The sequence below is a fragment of the Maniola hyperantus genome, chromosome Z (genome assembly GCF_902806685.2).
Source record: "Maniola hyperantus chromosome Z, iAphHyp1.2, whole genome shotgun sequence".
NCBI lineage: Eukaryota > Metazoa > Arthropoda > Insecta > Lepidoptera > Nymphalidae > Maniola > Maniola hyperantus.
Genome location: NC_048564.1, coordinates 15913561 through 15927971, shown reverse-complemented (window position 1 = coordinate 15927971; position 14411 = coordinate 15913561). Strand labels below are relative to the sequence as shown.

Below are 14411 nucleotides of genomic sequence, written 5' to 3'. Positions count from 1 at the left end.
GGCTTTAGTGCTTTTAATAATTAAAAAATTGGAATATTGTTTTGGTTGCAGTGACTAACTAACTATGTGGTGTTAGTTACAACAAGAACGAAAGTGGCACCCTTGTTTAATTTTAGTCTTTTCGGTCGATCTATACTATATTCTGCCACGGTCCGTACCCAGAGCCGTAGAACTAGATTATTGCTGGTCAAATGTCAATTGTCAATTAGTATCTTATTTCTGTCGGTGATTAGTATCGTATTGTCTACCTTGAAAATTCGAGTGTCGACTGTCGAGTCGATGTGAAATTTACATTATAGAAAAGAATTTTAGAGAATCTGCAATAAGTATCATGAAAGTTATTTTAAACTAGATTCTATAAAATCCATTTCAATAACCGCCCAGTGCGATAAGTGATTAATACGTTTCCTACACACGTAAGAGACGTCACTCCTTCACTATGTCTGCTCAAGGGGGCAATATGCAAGGGAAGAAATCTGTTTTTCGTGCATATTTTTTGTGGGTAGTCGGGGGCATATACGGACTGCATCATTTTTACTTGGGTAGAGATTTCCAAGCGTTTGTGTGGTGGTCCACGCTGGGCGGTTTCGGCGGATGGTTAGCTGACGTGGTGAATCTGCCGCGCTACGTGCGGGACGCCAACGAAGACCCGGGGCATATGCAAGCGCTGGTGAAGAAGATGCGCCAGTGTAAAAAGGTAAGGGAATTATTAAAATTAGTTATCACACCTTTTTAGAGTTTTTTTTTTTTTTTTTTTTTTTTCCGTTCGGGGAGGAGGAAAATCCTCATGGATGCCTCCGGCATGCCCGACTCCAACACAATGGCCTACGGACTAAAAACCTCCTCCCCCCCTCCGCTCTATCTTTCAGGTAAAACCTTTGCATTGCATCTGAAAGATGGCTGTCTTTACAGTTTAGGCTTTATCTTACCTAGCCTACCTTTTTAGAGTTGTAAAGGAAAAAAGGAACCCTTATAGGATCACTTCGTTGTCTGTCTGCCTGTTGTGTCTGTCAAGAAAACTATAGGGTTCATCCTGTTGATCTAGATTTATTAAATTTGGCCGGTAGGTAGGTAGGTCTTATACACGTAAAAGGAGAAATTTGAAAACTCTGAATTTGCAGTTACATCACAGAAAATAATGTAAAATATGTTCATGAACAAATAATTAGTATTTTCTCTTACAAAGTAAGATTACTACACCAAGTGGGGTATCATATGAAAGGACTTTACCTGCACATTCTGAAACAGATTTTTATTTATTTTTATGCATAATAATTTTTGGAATAAACTTGAAAAAATTTATAATTTAAAATTTTAATTAACCAGACAGTTTGGTGGTGGTTGGCCTTCTTAGCTAAACCTACAAGTGTTTCAAATATCACATTGAATGAGTAGAAGTGCACAACAATCCATGCTGATTCTATGATTTTATAAAGACCAACAGCCAAGTTTCTTACTGGTTCTTTTTGGTACAAAGATCATTCCGAACCAGTTGTAGATTCACTTGACATTCAAAAGCACCTTACAAAAGTTTATCTGAATAAATATAAATAGTTTTTTACTATCACAATCTCAATCATACTTCAAACATCTGCTTCTGTATAAGATAAGAGTGATTTATTTCTGATAACCTCAAAGTATCTGTGAGATACTTTTGATTGATTGAGCTCTCGGATTGATTGTTTGAGCCTTTAGTTCTATTTATATCTGATATGATAAAAATTGTCTCAAGATTTAAAATTCATTAGTGGTACAATCGCATTGTATCGATTCAGCATCGCTAGTAACGCGCGACTGTTTCAGCCGATATGAGGTAAAAAAGCGGGGGGTGCCGCGGCGTTGGTGGAGACACGACTATATTGATGCTGCATCGCGTCTGTGTCGATACTGTATCGCGACAGTAGCGATGCAAAATCATTGTTAGGTACATGAGCGAAGGTATACGGCTAGCTGCAGTACTGCGACTGTATCGCTACTGAATCACTGCAAAAAGTATATAATCTGAATCACTGTAATAAGTAAAAGTGGGTGAACTCTCTAAAGGTCATTTTTTTCTTTCTTCTCTCTGGGCTGGTTTCCATCTGTAGTGTGTGCATTGCCTGTACCCACCGAAGCTTTCACTCCCTTAAAGTCATACTTGTTTTTTATAAATTTAAAACCTAGCAAACATTTTCTGCAAGTCCCTAAATATCACAGACCCATGTACAACTTGTAATACAGGGACAGCGTATAAAGCGTGTCACTGTGCAGATGAATAATGCAGCTGCTGTGTTACTTTAAAAGTAGACTTTGAGCTATGTGACATTGGTACTCTACATTTGACGGGAGACACTTGCGCGCTGCATGGTATAGAATTGTATGGAGAGAATCTGAATTGAGCAACTGCGACGCGCGACACTTTAAATACAATCGCTTGGCACTTAGCGTTCCATGTGGTTGTCGAGTGTCGCAATTGCGTATCACAAAGTCTATTTTAACATGCTCTCTGCAATGTGACTGCTGTCTAGTTCTTGTATCACAACTTTTAAAAGCAGTGTTGGGCATGTTGTTAACTAATCAGTAATCACCCAGTATTTGCTTTCTATTTAGAGTAAGTTTACTCTGGGTTTTCATGGTCTTGTACTTTTATTACCTGTCAAAAGTATCTGTGATGTCACAGCCTGAAGTAGGGATGGGTGATTTATTCGAAAAACAGTAGAATTATTTGATTCAAATAACAACTAAGCAATGACCCCTACTTTTTGTATGTATCCGTCAGATCAATTTTTTTCATATAAAATGTAAGCTAGGTCACCCGGACCATAACATCAAATCAATGGACACCTCATTTATCAAAATTAGACCAGTAGATTAGCTGCTACAGTGAAACACACACAGATACATACATACGTACTTACACATAGACTGCCAAAATCATAACCGTTCCTTTGGCTTTGCCATAGTAAACATGGTTAATCTGGAAAAAATGTTACAAAAGTGATGGCTTGACACAGGTATTTTTGGTGGGTTATAACCTCCTTCCTTAAAAGTTGTATGATGAGAAGTATATATTTTACTTTATATTAAAGTAAGTATATTTAATTATTACCTATACTTAATGATTTTTAAGTAATATGAATGAAATAACTGTGTTTCTTTTTTAAAGACTTGCAACTGGGAAAAGGATCTTTTTGGTGAAGGTAAATAAAAACGGCCACTGCATGTTTTGTTTGTATTTAGTTATACTGGGTTTTATATAATTTAATATAACATGATATTATGTGTTATAACTTATGAGTAATAATAACTAAAATAAGTTTGAATTCAGCATTTACCTGAGTACACTTGGATTTACTCAATGCTCCCTGAGTTGAGTTGATTAATTTGTGAAGTAAAAAACCAAATAGTAACCAAACAATAACTAACATATTATATGTTATAGTAAAAAGCAAATATGTCATTTCTCGTTCAAAGAGCTACATTGTAATAGGCCTTTGAAAGTATTCTCGATAACTGCAAAATTATCGCTACTAGATAGATGGATAAACACACCAAGTATAGATAGTTCAATCCATGATGACGCGCCCCACTCTTTTTTCCCAATCGGTTACAATGCAAATGTGCTATATATTGTTAGAGTGTGAGTTCTATCGTAAGTCGTACCGCACCAATCAGCGATGTGGGCACACACACAAGAAGATAAATTAGATAAAGATCACTCTCCACACCCGTGGTTTCCCCGCATGAAAAATAGTGGGGCGCGTCTTCGTGGATTGAACTATGTATACAATGAACCAAGTAAGCATTGGTTTAACCTATGTGTACTCGGGTCAACAGAGAATTTCAACTCAATTTAGTTAAATAATAGTCGGACTTTACTCAAGACAATGTTAAACTTAACATTGTTAAGGGTAAATCTAGGTATACCTGTTTGTCTAGGGTTGCCTGTAACTATACACATATTGAATGTAGAAGTCACTTTATCTGCTTATTTTGTCTACTGCTTAACTAACAACTATTATCAGCTGCTTTATTTTTAGCTAAAGTGCTATATGTTTAATTAATTTGCATTAATATCATTTAATGTGTATGTACTTTGTAACTAACAGTAATTATGTACTTACTATCAAAAAGAAATAGATAATATTATGTTACATACACATTTTACTGTGTTTGACTCAAATAGCTATCTTGTTTAGTCTCGTTAGTCTCTTGCATTCTAGTTATGAAAGCAAAGTGAGTTGCAAGAATCTCATACCTTTAATATTAAAGTTAAAGATTAAATTTTGCTCCAAAGTTAGTATAAAACCTGGCTTCTGCAACCCATTTTGCATTTAATGACGATTAAAGTTTACCATGACTGTAACGTGACTAACCACCTGTCATGCTTGGCCTCGGCTAATTCTTTTCTACAGAATCTCTTAATGAAACTAAATATAGACAGGTCTAAATGTAATTTCATGATAAAAGGATACCACTATGTTGTTGAGACCTGTCAGTTTAGTTTAGCGCCTGTGTAAGAATGTGTGTAATGTTGTTATTGTTTGACTTTGCTCAGACTTAAATTAGAGTTAAAACCAGACAGATTTATATGAAAGATACAGCTCTGTCTCGTTTTAACTCTGTCTTAAGGCTAAGCAAAGTCAGAGTGCGCTTTATAGATCTTACCCTAAAGCTGAGATCTGCAGTCTGCACAGTGTACTTTGACTTTGCTCAGACTTAAGTCACTGTGCGCTGTTAAAACAAGATAGCGCTATATACATATATTGCTGGTAGAAATCTGTCTCATTTTACCTGAAACTTTCTTCTTTATTTATTTAGGGGCTTTTATATTAATGTATTCTGAACCAGTGGTAAATTAAAACTACCCGACGATTCGAAAGCGCTTGTAAAAAGTCTACTTGAATAAAAACATATTCTATTCTATTATATTCTAAACATGTCAGCCCCATTATAGTCATACAGCCGCACTCAGAGTCGCTAATCGTTACTTAAGATTGAGTTAAAACGAAACAGATTTATGTGAGAGATATATCTCTGTCTCGTTTTAACTAAACTTAAGTAACGATTAAGCGTCTCTGAGTGCGGCAGTTAGTCATAACCGCTGTGTTTCTTGCAACATTTGCAGCCACCGTTTTCTGTGAATCGTTTCACTGGCATGCTGGCTGTCGGGTACACGTGGGCCAGCTTGATGCAGTCTGCAGTGCCCAATGATGAGGTTTGGGGCATTAACTTCAAGTTCCTGAACTTGCTCGTGCCCTTGGCTGGTACTTTAGGTGAGTGTTGAACTCCACATGTGACCATGCAATCTGTATCTAATGGCAATTTTATAAAAGCTGAAACCAAAGAATGGTTCTTGGCACCCTTACAGTACGCGGCCTAAAGTAATGTACATCGACATTTAGAAGGAGATTGAGAGCAGATTTGTGTCTGCGATATAGCCGAAATGTCATTCTGAAGGCTAATGAAAATAATTTTTCACTATGTACTGTAAGTCTTGTTGACTTGTCTGTGTGCTACACATTCCTCTATACAAACATTACAAATATGTGGATGTAATATAGTTACTAATAAACTATCCTTCCGTCTGAATATCACGGCCATTTTGTTGCAGGTGTATGGGCAGTGGGCAATATAGGCCGTGAGCAAGGCAGCCTGAGGTGGCCTCTCCTAGCAGCGTACGCTACTTATCCCATCCGTTACTTCTACTATGACAAGACCGTGTGGATAACACTCATGGTTCTAGCCACGTCACTCGTCTTTGACTCGTATGCCAAGGAGTGGAGGCGGACACCGCCAAAACGACGTCATGTTGTCAAGTATGAACATTTCTTATCTTATTGCTTTATAATATTAACCGTTTTTCAATTGAGCAACTGACGAACATAATGATGCATTATTTTTCATCCGGATCATTTTTAGCCCTCTGTATACAAATCTTATATGCTGTGATAACCTAGTGGTTAGGTCTGCCTTCTTATCGAAGTTCGGGGGTTCGTTTTCAGGCACGCTCCTCTAACTTTCGGAGTTATGCGCGTTTAGTAATTAAATATCGGTGAAGGAAAACATCGTAGGGAAACCTGCATGCCTGAGAGTTCTCCATAATGTTTTCAAAGGTATATATGAAGTCTACCAATCCGCACATGGCCAGCGTGGTAGACTATGGCCAAAACCCTTCTCACTCTGAAAGAAATCCCGTGCCTGTAGTGAGTCGGCGATGGGTTGATCATGATGATACAAATCTTAACTTATTTTCAAGCAAAATGCCTAAAACTGCTAAACTTGAGTTCAATTCGAATAGTATTAAAGCATCGCCTAAATGACAAATACACTTCCCAATCGTGGTTGAGGAGATTTTTTCACGGACATTATTTTAACACCTGTAGCTCATTTAAAAAGTCCTGAATCAATCAACGCCCAGCCCAAGGGCCAAGCCCTTGGACCTAGTAAGCTAAAATTCAGCATAGAAGTTTCTTTTATAAGGTAGACCCTTGCTGGGGCCGTATTTTTCGAAATCCTCACAGGATAGAGAGTAAAGAGGATTTATTTTTTCACTGTTTGAGAAAAACTGAAGTGGGTCAGCTAGTTCAAATAGCAGCTAAATAAGTTTAACAAGTTTAAAACGTTCTTAAGAGTTTTCTATCATATACTTTCACAGGCGTCTGGCAGTGCTGGCAGTGTGCGCGAGCCTTTACCTGGCACTATGGGGCAGCTCGCTGTACTTCAACGACACCTTCACAGACGCTGACGGAGTCAGAATCCCTGTCTTTGAGGCACTACAACAACTTGTCTATGGCGAATGGTAAGCTGAATTCTTATTTTCGACTTATTGATGAGTTGGCGGTCATAGAAATCGCTGTACCACGTCACACGTTCGAAGTCGCGTAGCTCCGCACCGCACGAGCAACTGACTTGGGACCAGAGAGACGAGGGTTAGTGCGTTGCTACGCCATACTTTTAGCCTGAGCGGCAACACAGTGTCCATGTAGCCCCCAATACTCACACCCACAGCGGTGCGGCGCCGCAACGCACTGGAAACGCATCGTGTGGCCTTAGTCTTAGTTCTGAAAGTACACGTAAACAAAAAGTATCTTTAATCAAGAAGGATGCGTCAATGGACAACTTCTTAGTATCAGTACCCTTATTATAAATGCGAAAGTGTGTTTGTTTGTTGGTTTGTCAATCACGTCGCAAAGGTGCAACGGATTGACGTGATTTTTTGCATGGGTAAAGATAAAGGCCTGGAGAGTAACATAGGCTATTATATAGGGATATTTAAAAAACCTAATTCCACGCGAAGGCGCGGGCATCAGCTATTTTCAAATAATTTCTAAGTTTGAAGTACAACTACTAATTAGTCAATAATAAGGCTAGATCGTAGTTCAATTGAGTAGCACATTCGCATATTTGTGTTTTAACTGTGTGAGTAATGCGGCAGGTGGGCGGACGTCCAGCAGTTTCTAGTCGACTTGTACCAGTTCGCGCAGCACCACGGCTGGTACGAGGTGTGGAAGCAGGTCATCGAGCTCTGCGACCCCGAGGACGAGCAGAACGCATACAAGGTACGGCTGGTCAGTCAGCGGGGCAGGTGGGGTTACGTAATGCGGCAGGTGGACGGACACTCAGCAGTTCCTGGTGGACTTGTACCAGTTCGCGAAGCGCCACGGCTGGTATAAGGTGTGGAAGCAGGTCATCGAGCTCTGCGACCCCGAGTAAGAGCAGAATGGGTACGACAAGTCAGCGGGGCAGGTGGGTTACGTATTGCGGCAGGTGGACGGACTTTAGCGAGTTTTTCATTTTCCATGGGACAAAATGTACCTAACTCTTGTAAGTGCCACCCAGCACTACCTCTCTATAGCGTAATATTGATTATAGGTCCTAGGAGTCAGTCCGGACGCGAGTCAGCAAGAGATTACCCGTCGTTGGCGCCGTCTGTCCCGTGAGAACCATCCGGACAAGGCTAAGTTAGAAGACCGTCGAGCTGCCCAGGAAAAGTTCATGGAGATACAACAAGCATACGAAGTCCTCTCCGTGGGCAAACACCGTCGCTTTTCGCGTAACAAGAAGGATAACTCCGTACCAGAAGGACCAATACACGCTTGAGCTAGACACCAATACATATGTTAACTTAGACTTAAACTACAATACCGTTAAACTTGGACAATACACGCCTCAACTTAACACCGATAAATGCTTGAAGTTATAGATACACTAATACACGTGTGAACTTAACAACAATACACATGTGAACTTTGACACCAATACACGTGTCAACTTACTTAGATACAAATTCACGTATAAACTGAAACACTGAACTTGTACATCAAAACACGTGCGAACCTTGCAAACAATAGAGAAATCAACTTACATACCGATAAATGCGTGAGCTTAGATACCAACATTACTAGTTAGTAAAGAATCTCATTTTACGAGTAGAAATCTCAGCGGTGTATATCCGGGTTAGAAAACCGAGAGTCTTAGCAAAATTCAAGTGGTACGGTACCACTGCTTGTACTAATGTATATAAAACAGTTTGGAACTTGTGTGTCAATTGACAAATAATGTTTGATAATGGTATTGTAAAAATTTTCCAATCAAACTCCCAAAACATCAAAATTACCCAGTAAAACATAATTTGACATTATGAGTATGTTTTATTATGATATTCTTGGTAGTGTTTACATACTCTTCAAGGTTTTTTAAATAATTTTAAATACTTACATGTCAAATATTACACAACTGGCAAGATTCAACCTGCGTTTCTTTTGGATTTTTTACGCGTTTCCTTGTAGGTAAAACAGATAGGTACATAAAAAATATAAATAGTATAAAGCAATAACTCATTTTCTCGTTCAAAAAGGTGCATTGAAATATGGGCCTTTGAAAGAAGTTTCGATAACTGTAACGTGTGGCTACTAGATGGGGTTAACAGTCGCTTGTTAGTACCTACTGCCTGAATAAAATACTGGTACGGGCGGTAAGTGAACTGTATACTGTTTAGTGGTCAAGGGTCCTCCGCGCGCGATGCCCACGAGGGATTCAGGTTCGAATCCTGCCGGTTCTGTAATTTTTGACATAAATTTAAAATTATTATTTGGCGATTGAGCAACAGGCCGTTAGTTTTAAAAATAAATGAGGTTAGAAGACGGCGATTATTCCAGTGCCCTTAGCATCTACCTTCGGTAATGACAAGTCGCCAAGTGACTTTAGGCGATGCTCGCAATCTTTTGATTGGCTGACACTTGGCCTGACCACATTTGAAGACTTGATGGCAGAGGATTTTAAATTTATCAATTGAATTTAATATTTATCCAATCGAAATCCAATCGAATAGATAAAGTGTATTTTCGCCTTATAAAGTTTTGATGCCTGGGTTTCTTTGTATGAGCTTCAAAATCCTCTGCTGTCCTGTCCTCCAATGTGCGCAGGCCATTACTCTACTGGGCAAAAGTTACACAGTTTTAGTACGAATTTAGAGTACCATAAATTCAATCATTAACAACAATTGACGCGTGAACTTAGACACTGATACACGTATGTGCTTAGGCACCACACACGTGTAATCTTATACACGAAATGTGTGCCCTAAGACATCAATACACGTGTAACCTTACACACCGATACACGTGTGTACTTAGACACGATACACGTATGACCTAAGACAAAAAATACGTGTGTACTTAAACGCTGATACACGTGTGTACTTAGACACGACACGTGTGATCTTGTACATGAAACACGCGTGTCCTAAGACATCAATACACGTGTAATCTTAGACACCTATACACGTGTGTACTTAAACACGATACACGTATGAACTAAGACAAGAAATACGTGTGTAACACAACAACGTAACGTGTGTAACGTAGAAACACGATACACGTATGAACTAAGACAAGAGACATCGATACACGAGTGAACTTAGACAACAATACTCGTATGTGTACTTAGAATAACGAAATCACAAGTCTGATGCTAGGGGGGCGTTATAGACCTTTGGTGGTCGGCATTTATTATTATATAGTATATTTATTTATATTCATAAGCTAAATCGAATGATTACTTTAAGGAATATATTAACTTTAGTTTTGCATTTAGGTACTTATACATATTGAAGAAAACCAAATGTTTTTCAAATAAATATAAAGTTTAAGGTTTTTGATTTTATTATCTTGTTGTGTTAGAGATAGTTTTTTAAGCAGTTTTTACCTGACTGCGGCGAACCCCAAAGGAGGGTTATCAACTGTGTAATGGTTTATTTTATGAAGTATAGTTTATTCGTTGTAAGATATAAGGCCTGCACAGACCGGGGACAGTTCTCAGAGTTTTGTCCGTCAAAATAGATCGCTTACAACTGCATCGAATAACGCTCACGAGGGAAAATAAGTCCCGAATAGCTGAAGATATTGACAGACCACACAAAACGGAGGAGTCCTCATAAAATTAGAACTAAGGCTGCGATTGCAGCTGTAAGATTTACTCACCTAAGTAGCATTACGTAATTAATTGACAAAAAAATTACTAAATTTACTAAGGTTAAGAGTGTTTACATTAGTTGTTGTAAGTTAATCATGTAAGCTACTTACGTGAGTAAAACTTACAGGTGTATCCCAGGCCTAACGTGCCCGTCAACGCACACAGTGAATGTCAGTTAGTCGAAAGTTTGTTCGCTTCTTTTTGTTTTCGTTTCGTGCTACAATCTGCCATACGTCAAAAATGCAAATTTGAAATCTTAATACTTAATCCTCGCGAACAAAAGTCCCTCGTCTGCGCAGGACCTAAACTTGAGGACAGTCATCAAGCGTAAACCTCCATACACACGCAAACACAATGTTCTGACGTGTCTGTTGAATGTTTCCATAATTATTTTACGTTATATAGACTCGCCATTCAGAACAAGGACTGTTAGAAGTAGCCCTATTGTGACACTTACTGTTAGAGCGAGATAGCTAAATGCATTTAAGCTCTTGTTAGAACGTGACAAAATGATTATGTTTTGTGGCGTGGCCACTTTTTTTTGTTTGCCAAAATGTATTTGTACGTGAGTATTCGGCAAACAACGTGAAGTGTAGAAGGAATGACATTTCATAAGTAAGAAAATCTGCTTGAGCGAGAGGGACTGAGGGGGCCACGCTAGTTGCAAACCTGCGACTCGCCATTTTTGCCCTATGTGTCAACTGTCATGTCAAAAGTACGGTACACCCTTAGATTAAGGACTAAAATCGTACTTTTGACTTGACAGTTTCCTGTCCTTTCTCAATATTTTATGCACTATACTATACGTATTTTGGTCGCGCCTAAACTTAGTTCTTACGGCGATTACGCACTGCACTTCCGTCATCCGAGTTCTATCCGTCATCCGTGAGAATATCAGCTATTATCTACGACATTTGTACCATGCAAAACAAAAAGGAACGTACGACTCGGTGAGCTCGATGACTCGGATCGGATGAGTGCGTAACCGCCGTTACGCACTTGATGACTGTCCATAAGATTTTAATTGTAGTTCAACAGTACAGGGGCCGACTGAAATCTGCATTCAAATTGTTTTGTACTATTTTGTCTTGCTTTGTACTGTACATCTTATTACGTTTGTTATTTTTTCCGTCCATAGTTACTTTAACAATAATATAGGTACTGAATTGACAGCATTATCAATAAGTATCTATTTGGTCAATACTTCAATATAGTCTAAGATCCCATTGCTGCTAGACCGTCCTTATTTGCTGAGAAACAAAATATATGGGATAGAGTAGTGCTAGTACTTTTAATGTACGCATATTTGCTAGCTTGTAACTCGGACCAATTTAAACATAAGTTGCTAAAAGCACGTAAAACATTAGCCACTTTTCTTAATGTCTGAGTGCTGATTTTTATGTATATTTTCTGAGTATCATACTATAAAATTACATTACTTAATCAAAACCTTAATTTGTTATAATCCGCTGAAACATATCTAATCTGTATGGTGCAATATGCAGCATGCGACATGCACCTCTCGCCCTTCCACTGCTAAACATGCAGGAGAAACCAGCCACCAGGCAAGCAATACGCACCACCAACACGCAGCACCATACAAATCCCAAAACACACTCGACGCACGTTTCGCCCCGACACCAGAGCACCTCAATCAATCTTTGCAATTGTGGATTGTAAGGTTGCAATCTCTTGAGGATGCTTTATGAAAATGACTATGGCTTTGAGAAAAGCGATTAATTCTTTAAATAGGTACTTTCAGTAGTTGATATCTCTACGGCTTGAATTAGCAGATCCTCTTCGTCCTTACCTTATCCCACGCTACGTGGGGTCAGCACAACATGTCTGAACACTTCTGTCATCCGTCAACGTATTATCCACCCTTTCTACACGCATATCCTCTTTCACGCAATCCACCTTTATAAGCGTACGTGAATTACAGTGTTACTGTAAACTGTAAACTCTATACCACGCATTTTGTTTCTCAGAGAATAAGGAAGTCGTGGTGCCATTCGCTCTAATAGTAAACCGTCCTACTCCTAAAAACACCACCACAGATGAATGGGTATAATTTCAATTTTGAAATCAAGTTTTTTTATACTATACAATGCGGTCTTTCTATGATTTGTTGACCTATAATGTCTAGTATATAGTTTGGCAATATGAGGGAACATAATATGAATCAACAAACATACATATCCGTGCCATTGTATTCATTTATTTTCTAACTTGGCTTTTCTTTGTTATAACGTAATACGGAAGGCAGCGTTGCATTTTTGATTGCGATTCAATATTGATTAACTCTTAGTTCAATCAATGAAGGAAACCGTTTTGATATAAGTCCCGCAAATTGCTAATGCGCGTGGATTTCTATTTCGGCTGACGTCAGAATGACGTCTTTTCGAATGTTAATGAGACATGGTTCCAGCGCAATAGCAATTTGCAGGACTTATACAATACTATAATTAAAAATTAAATACATGTCTGCCATATTGAATTTTTTTTTTCAAAAAATTTATAGCCAGTGTCACTCGGGATGATGGGAGTATTGTAATGATACCACATACAACCATCTACGGAGAGAAGTTAATATAGTACCTACAGGGCTCTCTTGTTTACGAAATCCCATACAATAATAAAGAAAAAGTTCAGTGGCCGTTAACCATCTTTTCACTACTCTATTAGAGAACCTATTATTTTTTTTATTATTTTTTATAAGAATATTAGCCATGTTAAATGCCTAACATTCCCCTTTCCTCTCCAACTAAGCGTCAAGCTTGTGCTAGGAGTAGGTACGACAATAGTGCAACGGCAACTATGTTACATAACATTCAATTTCAGTCCGAAAACTGGCTCTGCATGTTCTTGAATACTTTGTATGACTTCGACCATTTTCGATCCAATTGTGATGATAATTTTTAGATAGATGATAAAGTGGTGATAATTTTTAGGCGAACTTAAAACTAAAGCTACGAGGGTTCTAAACGCGCCCAGAGCCCAAAGCAAACTCTACCGCGTATTTTTTTTATTATCACCACAAAATCACTTGAATTATTAGAACTATCATAAAGCAATATATCTTTGTCATTTGTATGGGATTACATAACAGAGCTGAAAGTATATTAACTTCTCTCCGTGGAAAGAGTATAGGTTTTGGCCGGTAGTTTGGTTATAGCATATTTATAGTTTGGGGATAGTGTAGCTATCTATCAGTGAAATAATTCTCGGAAGCGGAGTTTAGTTCCTACTCCATATTAGTACCAACTTTTTCATTTGCAACCATCGATATAAATGACAAGATATCCAAGCGAACAAAAATTTTCACGGTTTTGGAACCAAATAAATCAGCGCCACCTCTTAGATACTATGAACAACCCGTTTGAAATCCAGACGTCACTGAGGTTGCATTGGTGCTAAATAAACATTTCAGGAGAAATGAATCGGTGCCATTTTGCTTGTTCAATGGCCCTGTCCTTACGAAGTAACATATAAGTTAATGTTTGCAACGCTGCTTCCTGTACAATAGTACTTAATAGTAGTAATTTAGTAAAAGACAGTGTGAATATTTAAACTTTTGTACTTAATATTTATTAAGGATCTATTTATAAACAATAAGCTGTCAGTTTTTTTTTCTACGTCATTTTGATTTAATAAAAGGTTACATTGAATAAAGATTTTTTATTTTATCAACCTTAACCCATTAAAGCAAAGATTAATTATGTATGCTTATAGATATAGGTATTATAGAATGTAGTCAGTCGGAAGTTCTATACGAGGCACCTACTTTTAGGAGCTGTGTGTGTTTTAAGCAATTAAGTATCACTTGCTTTAATGATTAAATTTTTTCTCTCCGTAAGAATCATCCTCGTAGTGCAAGGAATATTATAAAAAAGAATTAGCGAAATCGGTTCAGCTGTTCTCGAGATTTGCGCTTAGCAACACATTCACCGATTCAT

The 14411-nt window shown here is 38.2% G+C and overlaps 1 protein-coding gene across 1 annotated transcript; it reads left to right on the top strand.

Moving 5' to 3' along the window:
• Positions 1 to 240: 240 nt before the first annotated feature.
• On the top strand, positions 241 to 14117 carry wus (TM2 and DnaJ domain-containing protein wurst). The gene is made up of 6 exons (XM_034983397.2): positions 241 to 697; positions 5108 to 5255; positions 5594 to 5798; positions 6638 to 6781; positions 7418 to 7541; positions 7855 to 14117. Exons 1-6 carry the CDS (start codon positions 440 to 442, stop codon positions 8080 to 8082), a joined length of 1107 nt encoding a protein of 368 aa, XP_034839288.1. The 5' UTR covers positions 241 to 439; the 3' UTR covers positions 8083 to 14117.
• The last annotated feature ends 294 nt before the right edge of the window (positions 14118 to 14411 follow it).

Coding starts and splice junctions, on each gene's coding strand:
- wus (XM_034983397.2), top strand. CDS start 440: ATGTCTGCTCAAGGGGGCAATATGCAAGGGAAGAAATCTGTTTTTCGT. Junction 698..5,107: donor AGATGCGCCAGTGTAAAAAG/GTAAGGGAATTA, acceptor CAACATTTGCAG/CCACCGTTTTCTGTGAATCG. Junction 5,799..6,637: donor AAACGACGTCATGTTGTCAA/GTATGAACATTT, acceptor ATACTTTCACAG/GCGTCTGGCAGTGCTGGCAG.